The sequence below is a fragment of the Lissotriton helveticus genome, chromosome 1_2 (assembly GCF_964261635.1).
Source record: "Lissotriton helveticus chromosome 1_2, aLisHel1.1, whole genome shotgun sequence".
Lineage (NCBI taxonomy): Eukaryota > Metazoa > Chordata > Amphibia > Caudata > Salamandridae > Lissotriton > Lissotriton helveticus.
Window position 1 is genome coordinate 143,562,211 of NC_136058.1, and position 22,425 is coordinate 143,584,635.

Consider the following 22,425-nt stretch of genomic DNA (forward strand, 5'->3'; position numbering starts at 1 on the left):
AAGGATGTCCCTCCCTTGCAAGTTTACAGGACTGCTGTTACAGACTACAAATCTGTGTTTATCTTTGAACTTTCCAATCTCAATTTTGACAGGTTCCGTCAAACTTGTAATAATCTGCTGATTTGCTACACTAACTAATTGGATCGATTCAGCAGAGAGAGGGAGGTTTTCTATTTCCACTGATCTAACAGTAGAACGGGTAGCACCAGTGTCCACAAGAAAAGTGATTTCTACATCATTCACTTTGCCATTTACAAATGGACCTGACTGGTCAACCTCAAGAGTGGCTCCAAGCACACATTCTTCCCCCTCTCTCAGGCAAGTTCAAGTTCAAGTTCAGGAATTTGTATAGCGCACTACTCACCCAGAGGGTCTCAAGGCGCTTGGGGGAGGGGGTTTATTATTTATCGAATAGCCAGGTATTAAGTTCCTTTCTGAAGGAAATATGGTTCTGTGTAAGGCGGAGGTGAGTGGGGAGAGAATTCCAAGTCTTGGCCGCCAAGTAGGAGAAGGATCTTCCTCCCATGGTGGATCTGTGGATGCGCGGAACTGCGGCGAGGGCTTGATTGGAGGATCTTAGTTGGCGGGTGGGTGTGTAGAAGGACAGTCGTGTGTTGAGGCATTCGGGTCCTAGTTTGTAAAGGGCCTTGTGTGCGTGGGTGAGGAGACGGAACGTTATTCTCTTATTGACGGGAAGCCAGTGGAGGTCTTTCGGGTGACCGGTAATGTGAGCTTGGCGAGGGATGTCCAATATGAGTCTGGCTGATGCGTTTTGGATGCGTTGGAGTTTTTTCTGTAGTTTGGCTGTGGTTCCGGTGTAGAGGGTGTTTCCATAGTCCAGTCGGCTAGTGACCAGTGCGTGGGTGACAGTCTTTCTTGTTTCAGTGGGGATCCAACGAAAGATTTTCTTGAGCATACGAAGTACGTTGAAGCAAGAGGATGAGACGGCGATGACTTGTCTGGTCATCGAGAGGGAGGAGTCCAGGATGAAGCCCAGGTTACGTGCGTGGTCTGTGGGTATGGGTGCCGTGCCCAGGGCCGATGGCAACCATGAGTCGTCCCAGGCAGAGGGGGATGATCCTAGGATGAGGACTTCCGTTTTGTCTGAGTTAAGTTTTAGGCGGCTGTTTTTTATCCATTCGGCTACTTCTTTCATGCCTTCATGAAGATTTGTTTTGGCGGTGTTAAGGTCTTTGGTGAGGGAAAGGATCAGCTGGGTGTCGTCAGCGTAAGAGATGATGTTAAGGTTGTGTTGTCGTGCGATGGATGCAAGGGGACTCATGTAAACGTTGAAGAGGGTGGCACCGTCATAAGTTATCCTCAGAATCACTTCCACCATTTTCTGTCATCAAAAATTGTCGAGAAACATTAGGCACATTCACTCTTTGTGTTCTTATTACCTGATCACCTCCGCTGAATCCTGTTTCTGTATTATACCTCTGACCACCTCCACAGTTTGGAAGGGGAGGCTGTGGAATCTGACTGCTGATTTGCTAACTGTCGCTGTAGCTGTTGCTGAAGATTCAGCTCGTTTAACTGTTGCTGTAGCTGTTGCTTCAGATGTACATCATTCTGCATCTGTGGATTTAATGATGCATTTTTAAAATTTCTGGGCAGATTTTTACACTCTCGCTTCCAGTGTCCAGTTTCCCCGCAATTACATCAAGGCAATTTTTGCTTTAATTCTTCAATATTAACATTAAATTTTGATTTGTTAAAATTACCCTTAAATTTTCCTTGACCCTGATTCTGATTAGAATTTACATTTTTATTCTCCAAATTTGCAATCTGCTATTCAGCTACCTTTACCTGTGCCCACATTGCCTTCTCCTTTAATTTCTTCTGCCTGGCATCTATCTCATCACTGCAGTATTTTGCCTTCCTCAGTATGTCATCAACTGAGAGTGCTTGCCATCCGACAATACCATTCTTGATCATATCGCCAATTTCAGGTCTCAGGCCATAAACAAATCTGTATATAAAGTGGCTCATGTCCTTTTCACTTAATTTTTCATAGCTACTGTACTGTTTAAAAACCAACAGCAGTCTTTCATAGAATGAATGAACTGACTCTTTTGGCTCCTGATTCGTTCTATCAATTTTAACCCAATCTACTTTTTTAGGGGCAATTTTTCCTTTTAACCAATAAATCACTTTGTCATACAGTCCCATGACTTCTGATGATGGAGCACCTGTCACTGTATCTCGAGCTGGTTCTACTTTTGGCCAACTTACAGCAATTTAACACTCTGTCCAAAGATCTAATGGAACAACAATGTCAAAGAATCCATCCTGATCAATCCACAGAACTTTCAACACTTTTATAAACCTGTCCACCTGACGATACCATTCTACAGGCTTTTCTCTCAGCCGAGGAAAATCATTTGTGAACAACAAAATGTCCTGTCTAGACCAGGGAACATGTACATACCCACCTCCTGCAATTTCTCTCATTGGGTATTGATTAGCCAGCCTTTCTCTTTTATCTTCCTCTCTCTTCTTGGTCCACTTCACTCTCCATTTACTTAGGTCACCCAATTTCTTAATGTACACAATCAAATCTTTTATATGCACAATTCTTCCCATCGTATTAAAATTCTCAATGTCTTTTTCAGTGAAATCCAATCTGTAATGTTTTCCCAAATGTTTCTGCCTGCTCAAATCAATCTCTAATTCTGCAGCCAATTCTTCTAATTGATCATATTTATTTTTCGTTTTCCACTGTACACTTTTACAAATGAATAACAATTAATCATCTTGATAATGCTTCAAACTGTCAGGACCAAGTGTGCCAATGATTAATTCCTCCAAATCGGCTTTATGTTTTGCGACATCAAGTTTTGAAGATGAATCTGTTTTCTCACACTTTTTTCTGGTGACTCGGTATCTGACTCTGCACCCATTGGTGTTCTGCATAATGAACCTGGATTAAAAGTTAAATCAGGCATCATTGTTTTCTCTCGATGTATTTCAGTTCATTCTGAGTAAAATTTTTCAGCCACTTTCTGAATTTCTGCATTTAATGGAATTGTCAAACCTGGCTGTTTAATTTCTCCCTGATCAAAAACAGGCTGTACAGGACCAATCGTTACTGATACTGTTACTGCTTCCATGCCTTTAGTCAATTGCCGAATTAATTCTTCCTTTGATCGTAAATATTCTGAAGTACTAGAAGTTTCCTCATCTCCTCCAGTACCCATTAGACCTCTGGAGAGAGTCTTATTTCTTGAAACTGGAGTTTCAGTAAAATTTCTGCTTTCCCCATATGCACTAGAATTAGTTCTCGTTTCTAATCTTTCAGGAGTTTCTGTATTATTCGGGTAAAATCTGGGTGATTCCTCATTAAGTGGAGGTGCACTCGGTGTGGTTCCTGTAGAAACCATCGGGGTAGACCATGAACAAGCTGGTTTTAAAGGAGTCTGTTTTTTATTTGTAAGATATATTTCTTCTAGAACTGGATCTTCCAAATCACTTTCTCCAATATTATTTCTCTTTTGGGTATTCTTTTGACCTGGTATTTCTGTAATCATTACTCTCACTGGATAGAGACCATCACACATGTCTGCCTGTCTCCACCGACGCATTCTATCCTCATGGGTTTCTCTATTAAAATTTGATTTTGGAGGTCTTATCATACCATTCGCTTCCCGCTGAAGTTGAAACATCTCATCCTCCTATTCAACTAAAGCCTCAAATTGTGTTGGTCTAGGCTTTGGCACAAGAGCCATCATTTTTTCTCTTACATTTTTCAATATTCTCATATTAAATGAGCCATCCTCTGGCCAGGCCAAAACACCATCATCCTTAGTATAATGCATCCAAACGTCAATCCAAAGACAAGTATGATAACCATATTCACCTTCCATATAGGCTGCGGGTGTTTTGTACTTATGAAGTAATTTTCCACCTCGCGTTTCAATCTTCTTATCGGGTGAAATAAAAATTTTAAATTTCTGAAGCCATGTTAGCTTTTTCTCCTCTTCTTTTTTTATAATAATAACTCATGTTTTAATCAAATCCGCCTAATTTAAAATGATTGTAAATGTTTCCTGGTTCCGCAAAACCAGCCAATCCGTGCGCGAAACACACCAACAAGCCAATCAGGTTAAGCTACGTCACCACCTTGCTCAACCAATAGAATCGCTGCTTTCCCAAAGAGCCAATCAGCTAACAGCTCATCAGTCACGTGAGCCAATCAGTGCGCTAGCTGTGACGTATGCTAGCCAATCACAGCGCGGAACCTGTGACGTACACAGCCGCTGCAGCTTCTCGTCTCCCACTCCTAGCGCTCACCCCTCCTTCACAAAATATTTTCACAGCGCCATTTTAAGAACACTTTTTCAATGAATTTCAATTAATAACAACAAATAAACAAACCATTTGTCCGTTTCGCTAAAATAAAGTGATAGTTTTTACAAACATTCAAGTATTCTTTTTCGTGGAATAGACAACGCTACTCTCACAGAATATACATTCGTTGATAAAGTAAACCTTTACTCTACCCTTCTAACAAGTAATAACGATCTCGTTTCCCTCTGAATGCACATAAAGTAGCAATTCAAAGTTTGACCCGAACGAAATTACAAATCTTTTATGCACTTTCAAACTGAAAGTTTCTCTAACCATACATACATGACATCTTGGCAGGACTTTAACAAGCCATAGAAATCCACATTTGCTAGACGACGCTACCTTACCCTTCACACAAGCTCGAATTAAATTCTACTACTCTTTTCGCAGTGAGTTTTAAAACAGGCTCCAAGTCCCTATACTCGAAAGCTACGATTTCGTAAACAATTCTCACTATACATTCTACCTAGCACACCTAGAACCCTAAATTTGTGCTGTACGACCACAATACCAGTGATAATAATACCACTATTTTGAAACAGAACAAATGCACTGTGTAACTTCACTTTGTCACACCACTCATATGCCGGCACAACTAGGATATTTCACACTGCAGGAAAAAACCTTTCGACTACATGTAACAAGTGAACAAACTCAACATGTGTTAAACATCGATCCTATGTAATTACCATGTAAGTTACCATAGCAACCATCCTCTGCTACCAGAGAATTGATCCAGCGCCCCTATAGAAAATATGCCATAAGCAATGCTACCCAACTCCACAATACTCACCAATAATCATAAATCATTCACAAGGCCCATAAACTAACATGACATATTTTGAGCAACTGAATCATATGACCTAATTAATAAACCTTATTCACAAATGATATACATTTTTTATATACAACTGCAGTATGATTTCACCATGGTTATTGTAAAATTTTGCATCTAATTAAGCCACTTAGGTAAATGGATCTGCTAATGGTAACGACTTATGAAATAACAAGGCCAGCTTGTCTTTTCAAAAATCTTATTTATTAACTATTTATTCAAGGAAAGTGCATTTTATTAGAATCTTTTTATTCAAGCGTCATTATTTGAGGATTAGCAAATAGAACCAACAGTTTCAAGCAAAATCAATTAGCATGTTTCAAAGAAGAATAAACAGTTTCCCATCACCTAAGCCCTAACGTCCCTATCTAAAACTCACTTCACCTAAAGAATAAAGTAAAAGTCATTTAGCCCTATTGATCCTTACGTGCTCCAAGAAAGTCCGTCGGCACGTCACGCCCAACTGGTGTCAGGAGAAGATGAGCAGCAAGCGTGCCCTCCCTCCTAGGGGAACAGTTTTTATACCTTTCTAACTAACTAAAGTATCAGTATCGTAAAAAAAATTCTGTCAACCAAACATCTCATTGGTTAAGCCACGACAGTCCATTCTGAGGTCACACGCTTATGACCAAGTCCGGGGCTTCATCATTGCCCTTATTGTTCTTAGTCTCACCATCCTCTTTGCTTCCTCAAAACGATACTTTTGACGGGGAAACTTTACTTCCTAAGCTTGGCAGGCCAACAGCATCCGTCCTGTCCTTGGAAAAGTCACCAAGAACACATTTGACTCGACTAGAATTTCTTCTGCATAAACTTTGTCAGCTCAGCAAAACATTCTGCACATGGGTGACAATTTCACTCTGGTCAAGTCTCGAAGGCTGCAGTGCTGGCAGCCATCTTCTGTAGGCCCACTCTCAAAACTAATATATAAACAAACACAAAACATCAATTAATGTGAGAAATAAAGTTCGTTCTGTTACCCAGCCACCTTTGCTAATTATTAACCCATTAATCTGTTACCTAGCAGAAGCAAATGAAGCAACGAACAGATTTTGTGCACATTTAAAACAGAAAAACAAAACATGAGCACACAGAAATAAGCACATGCAATTATAAAACAGCCGCATTTAATTCTGACAAGGTCGATAGACAAAATTAATTTATTATTTTACACAAGCATGCATTTGCAACATAAAGCACATGAATGAGCACATATATTAGTTTCCCGCGTGTAATGATCTGCAATTTTAATCTAGGTTGATTAATACTTTTCACTGCACACATTGTTAATAATATTATTTATTATGGAAGTTTAACTTTGCGAGTTGAAATAAATGTATTTCCAAATCTCGCTCCATCACTGTTATAGCCGCTCCACAGATTGAGACTGTGGTAGAGGTGGGTGTGAACAAAGGTGCATGATTTGGCCCGCCGTAAAGTGCCCTCAGATAGTTATCCCTTGTCATGTTGAATCGGTCCATTCTGTAAGCTGGGTCTGTGATAGGGCGATGCGCCCAGTGATTAAGGACCATAAGTTGAGAGGCCTAGTAATACATTTTAAGTGTGGGAATGCGATACCTCCGTCATACCAGCTACGTTGGAGTTTGTCTAGTGCGATCCGGGGAGTGCCTCCATTCCATAACCGAGAACGGACCTCAGAGTCAATTGTGGAGAAATATTGAGACTTGACTGGGTATGGTGTATTTTGCAAAGCATACAAAAAACGGGGGAGTGCCATCATTTTAAACAGGCAGCCCGTCCTAATAAGGTGAGAGGCAACGCCTTCCAGTGCTGCACATCCGCACGAAGGCGCTGTAATGGCAGTAGGAGATTCCTCACGTGAAAGGAGTCTTGATCCTTTGTAACGTATACACCCAAATAACGGAAGACCTCTGTGACCACACAGACTGTACAATCCCGGGGGAGTCTTGGATGAGCCCCACTAAGCACATATACCAAGGATTTGTCCCAGTTGATCACATAGCCCGAATATTTCCGAAAGAGGGCTAGAATATGGAGCACTGAATGCAACGAGGGCCAGGGTTTGCATAAATACAAAAGAATGTCGTCGGCGTATAGGGATATTCTGTCTGACAAATCCGGCGCCCAATTTAGTCCACGAATAGACAGATCACCCCGAATCCACACCGCCAATGGTTACACTGCCAACGCGAAGAGCAGCGGTGATAGGGGATAGCCTTGCCTCGTTCCCTTCCCTAACTCAAAAATGTCAATCTGCCACCGCTGACTGTCAAATGAGCCAACGGTCTAGTATACAATAAATGTATCCAAGCTAAAAAACGTGGGCCAAAGCCATACCGCTCCAGGGCGGCAAATAAAAAGGGCCACTTCATATCAACGCCATTTTGGCATCCAGGGACACAATTACAGCGTCTTCCTGTATAGTGGAGCCCTGCCCAGCACCCCGTAAAGGCGGCGGAGATTGTGTGCTGTGTTTTTTGTTGGCATAAAGCGGATTGGTCCGGGTGGATCAGCTTAAGCAAGTGGGGCGACAGTCAGAGGGCTAGGAGCTTAGCCAGAATTTTGACTTCCGGATCCAGAAGGGAGATCGGCTGGTAGGAGCCGCATTAGTCCCGGGGTTTCCCTTCTTTATGTATAACTACAATATTTGCCAGTCACTGTGTCTCGGCCAGCCCCCCAAGCTCTATGCGTTCATTGTACATTCGCAGGAGATATGGGGCAAGGACCTTTGAGGTCGATTTGTATAATTCAATTGGGAGTCCACTAGGACCCTTGGATTTCCGGAACACAACGCCCCTATTGCTTTGGACACCTCCTCAGCTTCAAGAGGAGCATCAAGATCAGTCACATCCTGGGGGTCCAGGTCCGGCAGAGGCAGGGTAGAGAGTAAATCAGCGGCCTTCTCCTGAGTTGAAGTGGATGTGGGAACATATAGGCGCTCAAAGTACTTAGCAAAAATGTCCACAATTCCGCCCCGGTCACTCAGTCTCTCACCATCTGGTGCAACTATCTCGGCAACCCAGCGGTTGTCCACTTCTTGTTTATTTGCTTTATCGCCTATTTCGTAAATCCTATTTTGTGTCGCGCGGCAATGTGCCCTGGCCGCCTCACTTGCAAGTGCAAGATATTCCTGCTGCTTTACTGCAAGCCTATGAAAGGTGTCGGGGGAGGCGGATGCGACAAGATCACTCTCAAGGTTAGCCACCTCTAATTCAATCTCATCTAGCCGCTTACGTTGTTCCTTTCGATGGCTCGCCACAGCCACCACCCCGCACCCACGTATCACCGTTTTGTACGGCTCCTACAATGTTACGTCGGAGTCTACAAAGCCATCGTTTTCTGCGAAATAATCGGACGTGGCCTTTATCAATTTGTCTCGTATGTCTGGAACTCGTAAATACCATGCATTAAGGGCCATCTCTCGATGTGGGCGGGGTGAAACCCCACCATAGTGTGCTAGGATCGGTGAGTGATCGGATATGCCCCTCGGTAAGAAGGAGATGTCACCATACATGGAAAGCTGAGGGGCCTGGCAAAAGAGATAATCAATTTAGACTCCCATGGACCCCCGAGAGGAAACTAAATTGTCAGTCTAGAGGATGAAGAGTGCGCCACACGTCAATCAGACCTTTAGGAATTCGGCTAGCAATTTCCCCTGTGACTCAGGACATCGGGATGGCAAACGGTCTATTTCTCCAGCCAAAGCGGCGTTACAATCACCCCCCTGTAAAAGGGCTCCCTCAGGCAAATTCAGCAGATGCGCGCCCAGAGCAGTCAGTGTGGACGAGTGAAGGTTGGGGGGGGATGTATAAAGAGGTCACATTAAGAGAGCGGCCCTCCCAATCTCCGAACACCGTAAAAAAAGTCCATCAGGGTCATATGTGATTTTATTAACCTGAAAGGGAAAGGAGGACCTTGCAAGGATACCAACCCCTCTGGATCCCCTGGTGAATCCCGCATGGGCAAGTAGTTTGTAACCCTATTGAGTCAGCGCCTTATATTTTGTGCCTGGTATATGCTTTTATTGTAGAAGTACAAGGCCTGGGTAGTGTCTCTTCAGGTATTGTAATACCAAACCCCTTTTATTCCGGTCACCCAGCCCATTGACATTCCAGGTTATCAGTTTAATTCGGCCCAGGCCGTGGAAAGTACAGGAGTATCACGCATTAGGATCTTGAAACAGGGACCCCAGCTTCCACCCGGCCCAATCAGTCAACATACACAACAAGACATAACACAGAAATATACAGGGAGAATCTGCTACAGACATCCGCTATCGTTGCATAAATGCACATGGTCGATCGAGACTGATTGCTCAAAACCTTAAACTGAAAAAAAATTACCCTCCTTGTAAAACACCCAACAAGCTCCCCCCACCCTGCCTCTCTGCAACGTGGACTCAGAACTGCCCACCGCCCCAATTTGCAGAACGCTAGGATACCCATAATAAACCCAATCGGAGGGAAATGTTACACCACCAACGCATCCAAGATTCGACCCTCTTCCCCCCGATGCACAAAATGACTGCTCAAAATATAAACAAACAGCTGACAGCTGTAAGCGGGAGTCTTATACCCCGAGCATAGCCTTAAATCAGCTCCCACCTATTATATGCTTCCCCAAGAACAGAGACATATACACAAAAGTTCTGTAAGAGGGACATATTAAGGAGCATATGTACCTAGGACACGGATTGAATAACAGTGCGACCCAGGGATTGAGGCAGATTATCAACCATTCGTAGAATGCAATCGAATGCAAGTCTCAGCATGAATTGGTCGTTATAGTACCTGCACCCTATAAGTTCAACCTGGATGACGGACGGAGTCTTGTGCATGGTCCCTGGGGGCGCACCTTCCCGATCCCGAGCCCACCTCCAGCCAGTCCCAAGTCTCCTCTGGTGAGTTGAAAAACATCAACTTGCAGCTTGCCTGCACTCGCAATCTTGCCGGGAAAAGCATAGCCAATTTCAAATTGTGGCCCCTAAGAGCGCGTTTGACCTCCAGGAAGGAGCGACGTTGCAGTTGAACCTTATGAATGAAGTCTGGAAAGAAGGCTTTCGCGGGCCCCCAGTGGAGAGGAGTTGGCCTAACGGCTAGGGCGCTCGACCTCGTACCTGGGGATCTGGGTTCGAGTCTCGGTAACGACGCCAAAACCTCCTGTGATTCTGGGCAAATCACTTAATCTCCCCGTGCCTAAAATGAATGTGTGTCCGTCCTCATGTAACGTAACTGGTGCTATGTAAAGCGTTCTGATACCTGATTCGGTTAGTCTAGTTCGCGCTATATAAAACTCGTGCAATTCTTTTTTTTTTTTTAAATCTCCCCAGGACAACACCGGCAGCGAGCCGCATGCGTGCGAGGCTGCAGAGTGGTCTCCCTTGCTGTTGGCAAACAAAGCCTTCCACTCCCTGCAGGTGGAGATCCTCAGGGAGATCGTGGCCGGGGGGGGCAGAAGAAAGACAGAGTCAAATTGACTTGCCCAAGTAACCACAGATCCCCTGTGTTATGCTCCCGATATTGATAGGAGCACAGGATCAAAGAGGCTGCCCCCGCCTCTTCACAATTGCGTGTCTGCCAGTGCAGCAATGCTCTGTGTGCAGTTTTCGGCCCCCGCGCTGCAATAAGGAAGTCATAGGCTCGCCTGACTCGGTGATAATCCAGAGCACCGCTCAGCAGCTCTTGGTGCAGGAAAATCTCTCCCAGCTCCGCCTCACGGCCGTAGCGCATGCCGGCCACAGCACACTCCTGGTCTGCGTCGTAGGCCGCACAGCGTCTTTATCAGGCCCGCCTCAGTCTCACGGCTGTAGAATGGCTTTCTCGTTGGCGTCGGAGCATCAATTCGGCTCGGGGAGGGCTCGCCGCACTCAGCAGTTCAAGGTCTAGACCTCGATATTCACGAGCATCAGGATGGATGTGACGGATTTATTAGGGTGATTAGTCGGTGGCCGAGCGGAGCTCTACCCCAGAGCGGCCATCTTGGTCTCCGGCTAGCCAACCCCCTCCCACTTTGAGTCACTCTTAAAAATGTCATGCTGTTCAGTTCAATGTGCATAGGCCAGTTTGGCTAAAAAGCATTCCTAAATATGACAAGCAAGAGACTCTATTTATAACAATCCCACCAGCATGATGCTTTCTGATCCTAGGTCTAATTTTCCCACGTCATCACAAATGTTTTTTTTTATTTTAGCTGTAAACTTTTGTCGGTCATAAATTACACAAAATTTTCAATTAAATGTTGCAACCCATTTGCTGTCCCAGAAATAAGGACAGCGTCGGCCGCATATAAGAGGACTGGCATACGGCGCATACCAACTTTTGGGGCATCTACTGGTAGTGATTGTAGGAAAGAGTCTACACTATTATTATAAAGAGAGAATAAAAAGGGCGCTAATACACAACCCTGTCTTATGCTACGTGAAACTCTAAAGGCTGAGGTGCATTTTCCTTTTTTTCCAAAACGTACCCTAGAAGTTAAAAAACTGTAAATCTGGGACAGGTAGTTAACCACTTCGATGCTAAGCATGAGCTTGGACTTCAATGTAATTTCCATTGAAGTCAATGGAAACTCCATGACGAGCTGAGCTCGTCATGACCGTCGAAGGAGTTAAAAATTTCTAAGGGTGTGTCTTGCCCCTTTAGTGTTTGCCATAGTGTTTGATGGTTAACTAGGTCAAAAGCACTAGTTAGGTCTACAAATTATAAATGTAACACTCCTTCCCTATTAGTAAATCTAAATTCGGGCATTGTTCCTCCGTTCCAATACCTCTTCTGAAGCCGTACTGGGCATCCGATAAGATGTTACCTTCGATTGCCCAGTTTTCAAGCCTTTCTAACAAAATACGGCCTTTCACTTTAAAGGAGGAATCAAGAAGAGATATTGGACGGTAGCAATTAGCCATTCCCCTCCCCCTTTTTAGGTCTCGCGCCTAGCGTTGCAGTGCGCAGCATTGCTTGTGCAGCGCAGTACATTTTGTAAGGGAAAAACTGGGTTTGGGTAGCTGACCTAGGAATCGCACACGCTCGTGCGTGTGCTTTTCCTTTTGTGCTACCTGATTGGCCTTTGCTTGCGTCTTTTTATAAAGGACTGCACGCAATTTACCTATGATCCCTTCTAGGGTGACCTCATTTGGTTAGGCTCACCTACATTATCTTAAATTTCCGGTCTATTATCTTCTTCTGCACTGGGTTAGTCTTAGTAAGAGACATTTCATGGTTACATTTCGTAGACACTCCTCTGGGTTTGGTATGGCTTTGGTATTTGATTCTAAAGTAAGGAATCTGCGGCTAGATGTCTATCAGATAAACAAGTTGCTTACCTTTGGTAATGCATTATCTGATAGAAACAGGGTCTAGCTGCAGATTCCTTAATGGCCCTTCCATCCTCCGAACTGGATCCTATTTGGTCCTGATTGTTGTGTCTTTATTTTTTGTAAAATAAAAAAGAGCTAAGTAGAAAAAGAGAATTCTGTGATATTGGACGTAAGAATTTTTTCATCTCAAGATCTTATTTAGATATTCACATACTGAATTTTTTGGTTAGAAATTCTGTATTTATTTGACATATTAGTGTCTTTTGTTTTAGCGCACGATTCAATAGCCAGTTTCAGTTTGGGGCTCTGTGTTTAGAGTGCCGAAAATAGTCACGAAATACTATGTGTTGCGAGCAAGTAATATGGACTCTGTTGATGTCTCATTTGGTGGACGGCTTCGATATGGAGGCTCGCGATGCACTCTGCCAGTGCACGGATGTACCATGGGGAAAAAAATTCTGGATTCAGTCTGGTGCCTTGGGAAGATTCTAAAGTAAGGAATCTGCAGCTAGATCCTGTATCTACCAGATAATGCGTTACCGAAGGTAAGTAACTTGTTTGTTTACACTACTCTCAGCCAGATCCTGGCCGAGAAGGGACTGAGCTCAGAGCTGCTGGTACAGGGAGCCAAGACAGACCCATGGCACTGCAATAGTGCTGTAATTGCTGACTGTAGTATGAAGGAGACAATGCATTTCCCTAGTCTACTTTGATTATGAAAGATAATAGTAGTAGGAAGGCAGGTAAATTCTGATGCATGTGTTTTGTAGTCAGAAAAAGGCATTCAACTATTATTTATAAATCTTCCAATCATTTTACTTAGTATTGCATAAACTTTCATTGAAGAAATGACCAGAGCTGCAAAAAGTAATGCTATCTTAGAGTGGTAGTCAGTTGTCTCTGAGGAGAAGCCACCATCTGCAAGGCATTGGTTTTACTTTAAATCAGGGTGCTCAAAATTGTTCCAGGAAGGCCGGAGCCGAGCAACATTTTCAGGATATACACTTAAGCTAACTTTGCATACCCTGAATCTAAATGGAATATATTTTTAGCAGTGTCACCTGCAATTTCTTTGAGTTATCCACACTTTAGGGCATGGGGGAACCAAAACAATACAGAAACTGACATCAGCGAGCAGGGGTGCTGCCTTTATGTGGCGGTGCTTTGTCCCTTCTGCGATGGAAGGCAGTTGCAGAGTTTGATTGTGCTATCTGTTGGTGCATGAGAACTGCTGCTTTAGGATTTGATAATTCCTAGAAATATCCTACAGGGGAGTTGTATACAGTTAGAGTAGTCACCAGAAGCAGCATTATTGAATGTTAAGTGCCTTCGTCTAATTATAGCTATAATATCTTTCCCACATATTTCTTATCACACTGTGTTCAGTTTTGATTTTGTCCTGACCCCGATAGAATGGGGTGACTGTCACCAGCGACACTTTCATGAACCCATTTCAGAAATATCTGAACATGACATCATAGTGACTGGAGTTGGTGCTGGTAAGCTGGCATTACTGAAAACTATTCCTCAGCCTTGATGACGTTTCATTATGAGTAGTCTTTGAAGGAAAAAATCTAATGCATCTAAAAGTATTTTTGCCAAAGTTAAGTAACTGCTTCTTTAGCTATGTTTTAAACAGATGCGTATATGAGGAATTTCCACCTGCTGAACATTGGGCTGACTTTAAAGCATGTCAAACTATAAAACATATCTTGATCACTCTAGCTACTGTCTTTCTTTGTTTTGTTTTTGCGTAGCTTTAATAAATTCTCCAACGTTATACCATTGTGCTTAATAAGGGATTTGCCTCTGCTTAATCCAACCAGAAGACGCTTTTGTCAGAATCTCAAGGATCTCAGTCTTCAAAATCCCCATCTCTGTCTGCGAAACATCAACACCAACCAAGCGCCAGTTCTATCTTGGAAAGTCTTTTCCGCTCTTCAGCCCCAGGAATGTCAACTTTCCGTGTGCTCTATAACCTGGAGGTAGGAACCATCCTGTATGCCAGAAAAATGGAATGATGAAGTTAAAATGTTAAACACATGCTTCAGTTTATAAGATTATATACAACAAGGTGTTGTGTGATGATAATAATAGATGTATCGAGTGACAGAAGTATAATACTTCCTCGTATGTGGCATAATAACCAAACTAAATTCAAATATAAATAACCAGAGGAAAACGTCCAAATCTGAACAAAACTTTGCCTGATGAAACATAACTATATATAGTCGTTTTAGGAATGTTTTTAACCTTTACCCGATGCATCTAGGAACAACCTGGTATTCTTATAGATTTCTTACATTACAACTTTCCTTAAATAATGACCTTCACATTCTACTGTATTTTAATTGTTAAAATGACAACATGTTTAAGATTTGATTGAATATTTTAAGATACTGTATTCCTGAATATCTTGTAAATTAGATTACAGTGATGGAAGGGCTTTAAGGAAAGATAACTGTTTCATGAGGTTCAGACATAATGTTTGCTTTCTTTTTAGGATGTCTTTGCGTTCTGGGTACTTTGTTTGATTACTGATAACACAACCTGTATTTGTAAAGTACACATTCGCCCAAGTGTAACTTGGCACTGAATAAAAGATGTTTGTTATCCAACTCATTTTATCGACCTCATCAGAAGGAGGAAAGCCTGAGTGGACCCGCCAGGGTTTAAAAATGGCACCATGAGGTCGAACCCAGGCCCCTACAGTGTACACATTAGTCCACTAAGACACCGCACCCGTCGGACTGATAGTGGATAATTGCTTAGAAATGTAATGAGTTTCAATTTTGGTCTCCTACTGCACTGTTTTGGCTTAATTCGTTGGCTGTTTTGTTTATCATGCTTTTTAGCCAGGGCATTGAAAGGGAAGCTATACATTTCAGGAAAGTTAGGATATTGGACTGTGAACAAGGTGTACTTGGATTCTCTGCTCCTTCATCCCTTTCTGTTATGAAACACTTTGAAATTTCTGTGTTTGCTTTTTGTAATTATTGAAATCGGCATACGTTTCCCGTTTATTTTGCTACTAGTTTACTGTAAGGAAACTGGCTTTTTGCAAGTTTACCCCTACATTCTGCCCCTATTATGAATACAAGGTACTGGTGTTCTTGCTCAGGAATGCCCTGAACCCTTCTAAATAGTTAAAGGCATGGGCTCTAACCCTTAAAATGGTGCATGTTTAATTGCCTTGTCCTCAATTGGCATAGCCTGATTTTCTTGTAAGTCCCTAGTATATAGTCCCAGGGGTACCCAGGGCCTGTAAGGTAGTGTGCCACCCTGAGGTGACAAGGTATAACATGGCTCCCAGTCTGCCACTGCAAACTGGAAGAGCAGTTTTAAACTGCTAACTCTACTTTTCCATTTAAGGTAACGTCAAAGACCAAACCTCTTTTAGGAAATGTAAGTCACCCCTAAGGAAGGCCTAATGAGCCCTAAGGCAGGGTGCTTTGTTAAAATGTAGATCACACTCTGTTACATGTTCCAGCAGTAAATACCATACATTTTTGTTTTTACTATGGAAAGGCTAGTAGCCATATTGGCAATTACAAAGTTACAGGCTGACACCCCAGCCCTGATAACTTCTGAATGAGACTACTAATATTGGTAATGTGAGTATAAAAAGAATCAGCGCTTTATATCCGATTTAATGGTTATATCGAATTTAATGTCACTGGTAGGCAAAGTACAACGTTAGTAGGTGCCACTTTAGCTGCCCAAGATTTCCAGTGCCCGCTTATTATTGTACTTGGGTTCGGTCCTGCAAACAGCTTTTCTGCCCTCCTGAGGAGATGTGCTAATGACTCCCAGAAAAAATAACATGAGAGGCCTGCTACTGGGGGAGGTGTTATTTTCCCCCAGGCAGGATGCCACATGGTTGTTAGCCCTAAAGGAAAACTTCAAAGGCAAAGCCACCTTCGAAGGGCAAATGGGAAACACTTGGGGGGCTGCTCCATTATTTAGGTAGACAGGCTGCACTAGGGACAGGGAAGGGTAAACCAGTTGTAAAATCGGTTTTCCAGGGGTGTGTAGCCCCCTTGGTAGCCACACCTCTGGGTTTTGCTAGGGAGCTCTGAACGCTGAGAGACTGGTTCTGCCATCTTGGGAGTTAGCAGAATTGTGCATCCTGGGATACCAGATGCCACACTTCCCACGAAGTGATCATCTCGTAGGAGGGGACCTAGTAACCCATTAGCTGCCGACCGCATCCTACCATGAGGGCAATTTCTGACCATAAATAGGGCACTACTGGCACCTGAAACTGATTTCTCGACTGGACTGGAAGTAGGACCGAGGAGGGGCCTGCCTGCTGAATCTGGTGGCTAGCAAAGCAGAGGGACTGTGCCTGCTGTCTTCTGCTCGAAGAGAAGCCGTCTCCAGACGCCAGCCAAAGCAAAGAGATGGCCACACAGAGACGCAACAGCTGAGAGGCCTGCTGGGACAAGTTGGTAGCCCAAACTTTTTAACGCCCTGCCAACCTCCACTGCGCAGTACTAGGACTTGATGCACAAAGTTACACCCAAGTTCGCTGAGCATGGGAGTCTGGTCGAGGTGCAGCTGGGACCCCAGAGGAGGAGTTATCGCGCCAGGAAGGATTGGTCTGTGATTGTGATATTAGGCGACCCACAGTCCATTGACGACTGGGCTTCTTCCAACACCAAGAGAACTTTGAGGGACGATGACTCTATGACAAGGACCCCCTCACTCTTTTCGTGGACCAAGGAGCAGTTCCAGCAAGACCTTGTTAACCTCTTCTCATCCATGCCATCCATAGCATCCTTTGAGCATCTGCAGCATCCTTCATCCCTTACATCTGGACCACTTCCATCGGAAAGCCTTGCAACGGATAAAAGTGCCTGGAACTTACAGAGGATTGCTTCACCTGCTGAGGTAACTGTTTGTGATGGCCTTCCTGGTACCTTTGACTGGCTCCCTACTGGAGTTGGTAGCCTGAAGTGACTCTAAGGACCTCATTACAACTAGTCCAAACATTTTGGTGAAAACATTTGAGTGTCAAATTATTTGAATTTTCAACTGCCTGTTTGGGGTTGTGTGAAAAATTAACTCACTGTACCTTGTAAGTTCTATATCGCTTTTTCGTTGTGGTGCCTAAAAATGCATAAAAATAGTCTCGTTTTGGGGGAGGAGCCACGCCAGCGACCAAGATGGCCGCTTAAGTACCGGCTCCGCCGACCCTTCGCTCCCGACTCGCCATCCTGATTATTATCCTGTGCGCCAGCCCCACTTTCAGGAGGGGGAATAGTAGCGGTGCTGGTGAGCGAGGTTCCGATCCTCCGAGGTCGGGTGCCTCTGGAAAGTGCGGAGGTTTGCGGCCTAGTTGCCCGAGACGCCAGGACCTCGAGTGCCGGCCTGCCCGCTCCGGAGTCCAACAACATCGGGCACCGGTGGTTGGGTGGGGTCGGCCTGGTCGGAAGTCAGACCCGAAATTAGCCGCGAGTCCCAGGAGGGCTCGACGGCTCCTGTGAGGATCTGCAGCTTCGGGGCATTGCCAGAGTGACGACGTGTGGGGAGGAGCGCCCTGCTGTCACACGGGCTGGACAGCTCATTGGAAGTCCCCAGCTGGTGCTGAAGTCTGTGGGTCCGACGCGGCGCTGAGGCGTCTGATGAGCCATAGGGTGGAATCAAGTCTGCCTGTTATTGCCAGGAGAGGGTCCGAAGATTGAGCCTGCATGGTTGGTAGAGCGGTGGGGGCCCTGAGTTATGCACTGACTCCAGTAAATTTTTTTGGTGTAAGCCAGCGGTGGGAAGCGGTGCTGCTGAGGCCCCTGGAGTCGGCACCCTGAGCTGGGCACGGATCTGCCTAGTAGAGTGGGAGTGGTGGCGCTATAGCCTGAGATCAAGTGGGCCCTGCAACACGATTCTTGGCTGGACCGCAGGGGCGCGGCACTCGTGGCCCACTGCTTATCAGGGCTGTCTGGGGGCCCCTAACAGACATGTTGCACGCCCTGGTATCCATAGCACTGCCCCAAGAGTGCCTGATTTGAGGAGGGAAGTGGGGCGCCATCATTCCGGTGGACCAGATGGTGTCGGTGGTTGCGTCATTGCGCTGCACACTTTAATGGACTGTGAGCATTGACGGGGGTGTCTACCCATGGGTGTGGATGGGGCTTCTCCTTCCCGGACAGAGCCTGTGCAGTGGTCTGGAGTGATTTCGAGGTGCGGACTGGAGGAGGGAGAGAGTGGTGCTTCGGAAGACGCCCTGTTACCGGCTGCTGGGATTGGCGGAGTTACCGCAAACTTGACGGCGGAAGTGGGACGGTGTCCTGGTCCTCAAGAGACACGATGGCAGCGAGAGCGGACCCAGATAAAACCCTCGCCAAGTCTTCGAGGGGGGCCCGGCAGGTCCAATCCAATAAACTTGATCGCTACACACTGCCGAAGGAGTCCCCGGTTGAGGGGAAGAGGGGGCCTGCGGGAGGCTCCGAAGACTATCCGGCGAGAGAGGAGCCTACATTGACGGATCTCATGGCCGCAATAACAGGAGTTCAGACGTCCCTGGGCCAGAAAATGTAGGTTATGGACAGTAAGCTTTACACCGTCACTACAGAAATGGGTCTGATAAGGGCTGATCTCACGAAGGCGAGCAAGAAAGTCAAATCCCTGCAGGTTAAGACGACTAGCCTTATTGACGACGTGAATGTGCTGCAGCAGGAGGTGCGTGATCTCAAGGCGTCCAGGGAACTCCCAGATCGGAAGCTTGACGATTATGAAGGGGCGCGCAAGACGCAATGACATACGCATATTGGGAGTGCCGGAGAAATCGGAGGGTCCAACGCCGGATCTGTTTGTAGAAAATCTCATTCTTAATTATCTTATACCCAAAGGCCTCAGCAACTTCTTTACGGTTGAGAGGGCGCATAGAGTCCCGGGCGGTAGACCTAAGCCGGGGGAAAACCCCCGTCCTATGATTGCCAGAGTCCTTAATTTCCGTGACAGAGATGTGATTCTTCAGGCGGCCCGGGCTACGGCCCGTTGGCATTTGATAACGCCTCCCTCTTGCTTTTCCCGTATTTCACCCAATTGGTGCAAAAGCAATGGCAGAGGTTCCTGGCGGTTAAAAAGAGACTAAGAGACAAGGGCATTAAATCCGCCATGATGTTCCCGGCCCGCCTTCGGGTGGAGATCGACGGCAGGGCCTGGTTCTTCGACAATCCCGATGTGGCTGCAGAATGGCTGGACCATGTGCGGAGGCCGGGCTCCGAGCCTCGTGACCAGACGGCGGCTGATGGCCAATGACTTTGTAACTATAAGGCCGTAGGGGGTGTCTATTTGTAATCTGTATATGTAGGTTTGAAGGGGGCATTTATCTGAATCCCCTGCCTAACAGGGTTTAGTTAGTTCATTTTTTTATTGAAAATGCAGGGGTGAAAGTGACGAGTTGGGAGGGGGGAGGGGGTGGCGGACCTTCTAGTTGGTCCTCCTGTTTTCTACTTTTAGTTATTTGTAGAGTAGATTGGGGGCGACGGGCACACTGCGATGTGGGGATGAGTGCAAGCTACATGCAGGGGTTCAGGGTGGGGGGGTTGGGGGACACACGTTAAGGAGAGTTTTTGGGTACGTTTTGTTATTTATTTTTTTTGCATTGGGTGTCACCGATTGAATCAGTACTGATGTATTATCATAATGTCTTCTGGTAGACCGGGATTAAGGATCTCCACACTCCGTTGGAATGTGAATGGGATAGGAGATAAGATAAAAAGGAGTATGGTTGGTCAGTTGATCAAAAGGCACTCGCCGGAAGTGGTGTTGTTACAGCAGACACATCTCCTGGGTAAGCGTTTTATGGCATTACATACAGGCGGATACAAGTTGATAGCACATGCAGGATTCACCACTGGCTCAAGAGGGGTGGGGATATTGGTGAAGAACTCCTTTCCGATTTCTATTCAGGCCACATGGACTGACAATAGAGGTAGATACATTGGGATTTCGGGGTTGTGGGAGGGGAGAACCATCACATTTATGTCTGTTTGTTCCGCCGGCCCTGCAGTCCGACACATTTCGAGACCTATGCAGAATTTTCTTCACATTGCCTGTTGGGATATTAATTGTGGGGAGGCGGGATTTTAATGCAGTGATGGATGGTGAAGTGGATAGACACCCTGCCAGGGCGTTGCTGCCGTCCTGTAGATGGTTGTCTGATTTTGTTGAAACTACTGGCCTGGTTGATGGGTGGAGAATGAAAAACCCTGGTGAAACTCAGTATACGCACGCATCGGCGGCACACAACTCCCTATCGAGGATAGATTATATCTTGGTGCCGGCGTCTCAGGCAGCGTGGGATCATGACGTGCGACATCTGGCTAGAGGAGTATCCGATCACTCGCCAGTCTGGCTTGGAGTTGAGCTGGGTCAGTGGGTTGTCGCTAGAGTTGCTCCAATTAGCGCTTGGCGACTGAGGGACCCTGACACTAAGAAGGAGATTGTGCGAATTACGGATGGATACTTCCAGGAAAATGTAGGCACTGTGGACTCAAAATGCTCCCTATGGGAAGCATATAAAACTGTCATTAGTGGGGAAGTACTGTCGATTATCTCTGAGAAAAAGAGGAAGAGTCGGGCTGAGGTTGATAAGGTAGAGGCGGAGCTGCTCGATTAAGAAAGGGAGGTGTCGGTAGACGCCACTCCAGAGGGACTGCACTGCCTCCGACTTCTCAGGGATGAGTACAGGAGTCTTGGTAGAGATAGGGCTAAGATTAAACATGCAGACACTCAGAGTAGGATATATGAGAATAGGGACAAGGCCGGGAAATTAATTGCGTGGCTGGAAAAGGGGGCGTGGGCGTCACGCCTAGTGCTGGAATTGTGGTCGGTAGACTCGGGTAGAATAACAGATCCACAACAAATAGTGGAAGAATTCGCCAGCTATTATAAGGAAGTGTACACGGCGGAAGGGGGCTACACAGAGATTGATAACGCGGACATGATACGTGATATTCCGATGCCCACTCTATCTGATGACGATAGGGACTACCTAGACTCCCCTTTCACGAATGACGAAGTGGCGCAGGCCATCAGAGGGGTTCACTCCGGGAAGGACTCGGGTCCGAACGGGCCCCCCATTGAGTTATATAGAGTGCACGCTAACACGCTGGCTCCATTTCTCAGAGAAATGTTTGAGAGTAGAGAGGAGGATCAGCTTCCGTATGATCAGAGAGAGCTAATATAGTTGTGATACATAAGGAAGGTAAGCCGAAGGTAGAATGTTCCTCTTATCGACCGATCTCACTCTTGAACGCTGAACCAAAGGTGTTAACTTTTACCAGGCGGGTCGCCAGTAGCTTGGCTATCACGACACTGATCCATCCGGATCAATCCGACTTTATGCCGCGCCGCAATACCGCTCTTAATATACGTAGATTGCATGGGATCCTGGGCGGTGCGTCGAAAATACATGAACCGGCGGTTCTGTTATCATTAGACGCTACCAGGGCCTTCGATAGAGTTGAGTGGCCTTATCTCTTCTCTGTCCTGGGCAAGAGGGGCATCGGACCGGAATTTATAAATTGGGTCCACCTTCTATACTCCGGTCCTCTGGCCAGAGTGGTGGTGAACAATCACAGGTCTGCGGACTTCCCTTTGGGGAGGGGTACCAGACAGGGTTGTCCTCTCTCCCCATTGTTGTTTGCACTGGCGTTGGAGCCACTCGCTGCGTGGGTCCGTTGGGATAGGTCAATTAGGGGGTGGAGGTCGGAGTGGGAAGACAAAATATCGTTGTATACGGATAACATCCTTCTGTACTTAACCACCACCCCACACTCTTTGAGTGCATTTCTGGACGTCCTGGCCATATTTGGGAGGTATTCTGGCTTTGCCATTAACTGGTCGAAGTCGGTCCTTTTTGTATTGAGCAGTGCTCCTCCTGATATCCCCACAGGCTGTCCGGTGAGGTTGGAGTTGGTGGGGTTCCGATATCTTGGCA

General features: G+C 45.6%; 1 protein-coding gene across 4 annotated transcripts in view; it reads left to right on the forward strand.

The window, feature by feature from the left end:
- The window catches only part of USP24 (ubiquitin specific peptidase 24), a 2,099,319-nt gene that overhangs the window by 607,932 nt on the left and 1,468,962 nt on the right, over positions 1-22,425 (forward strand). For 2 of the 4 annotated variants that reach the window (XM_078670143.1, XM_078670156.1), the window contains exon 30: positions 14,306-14,464. In XM_078670143.1, the coding sequence (XP_078526269.1) occupies positions 14,306-14,464 (159 nt within the window). The remainder of the gene's footprint in view (positions 1-14,305; positions 14,465-22,425) is intronic. The other 2 variants (XM_078670149.1, XM_078670163.1) reach the window with 1 other exon arrangement.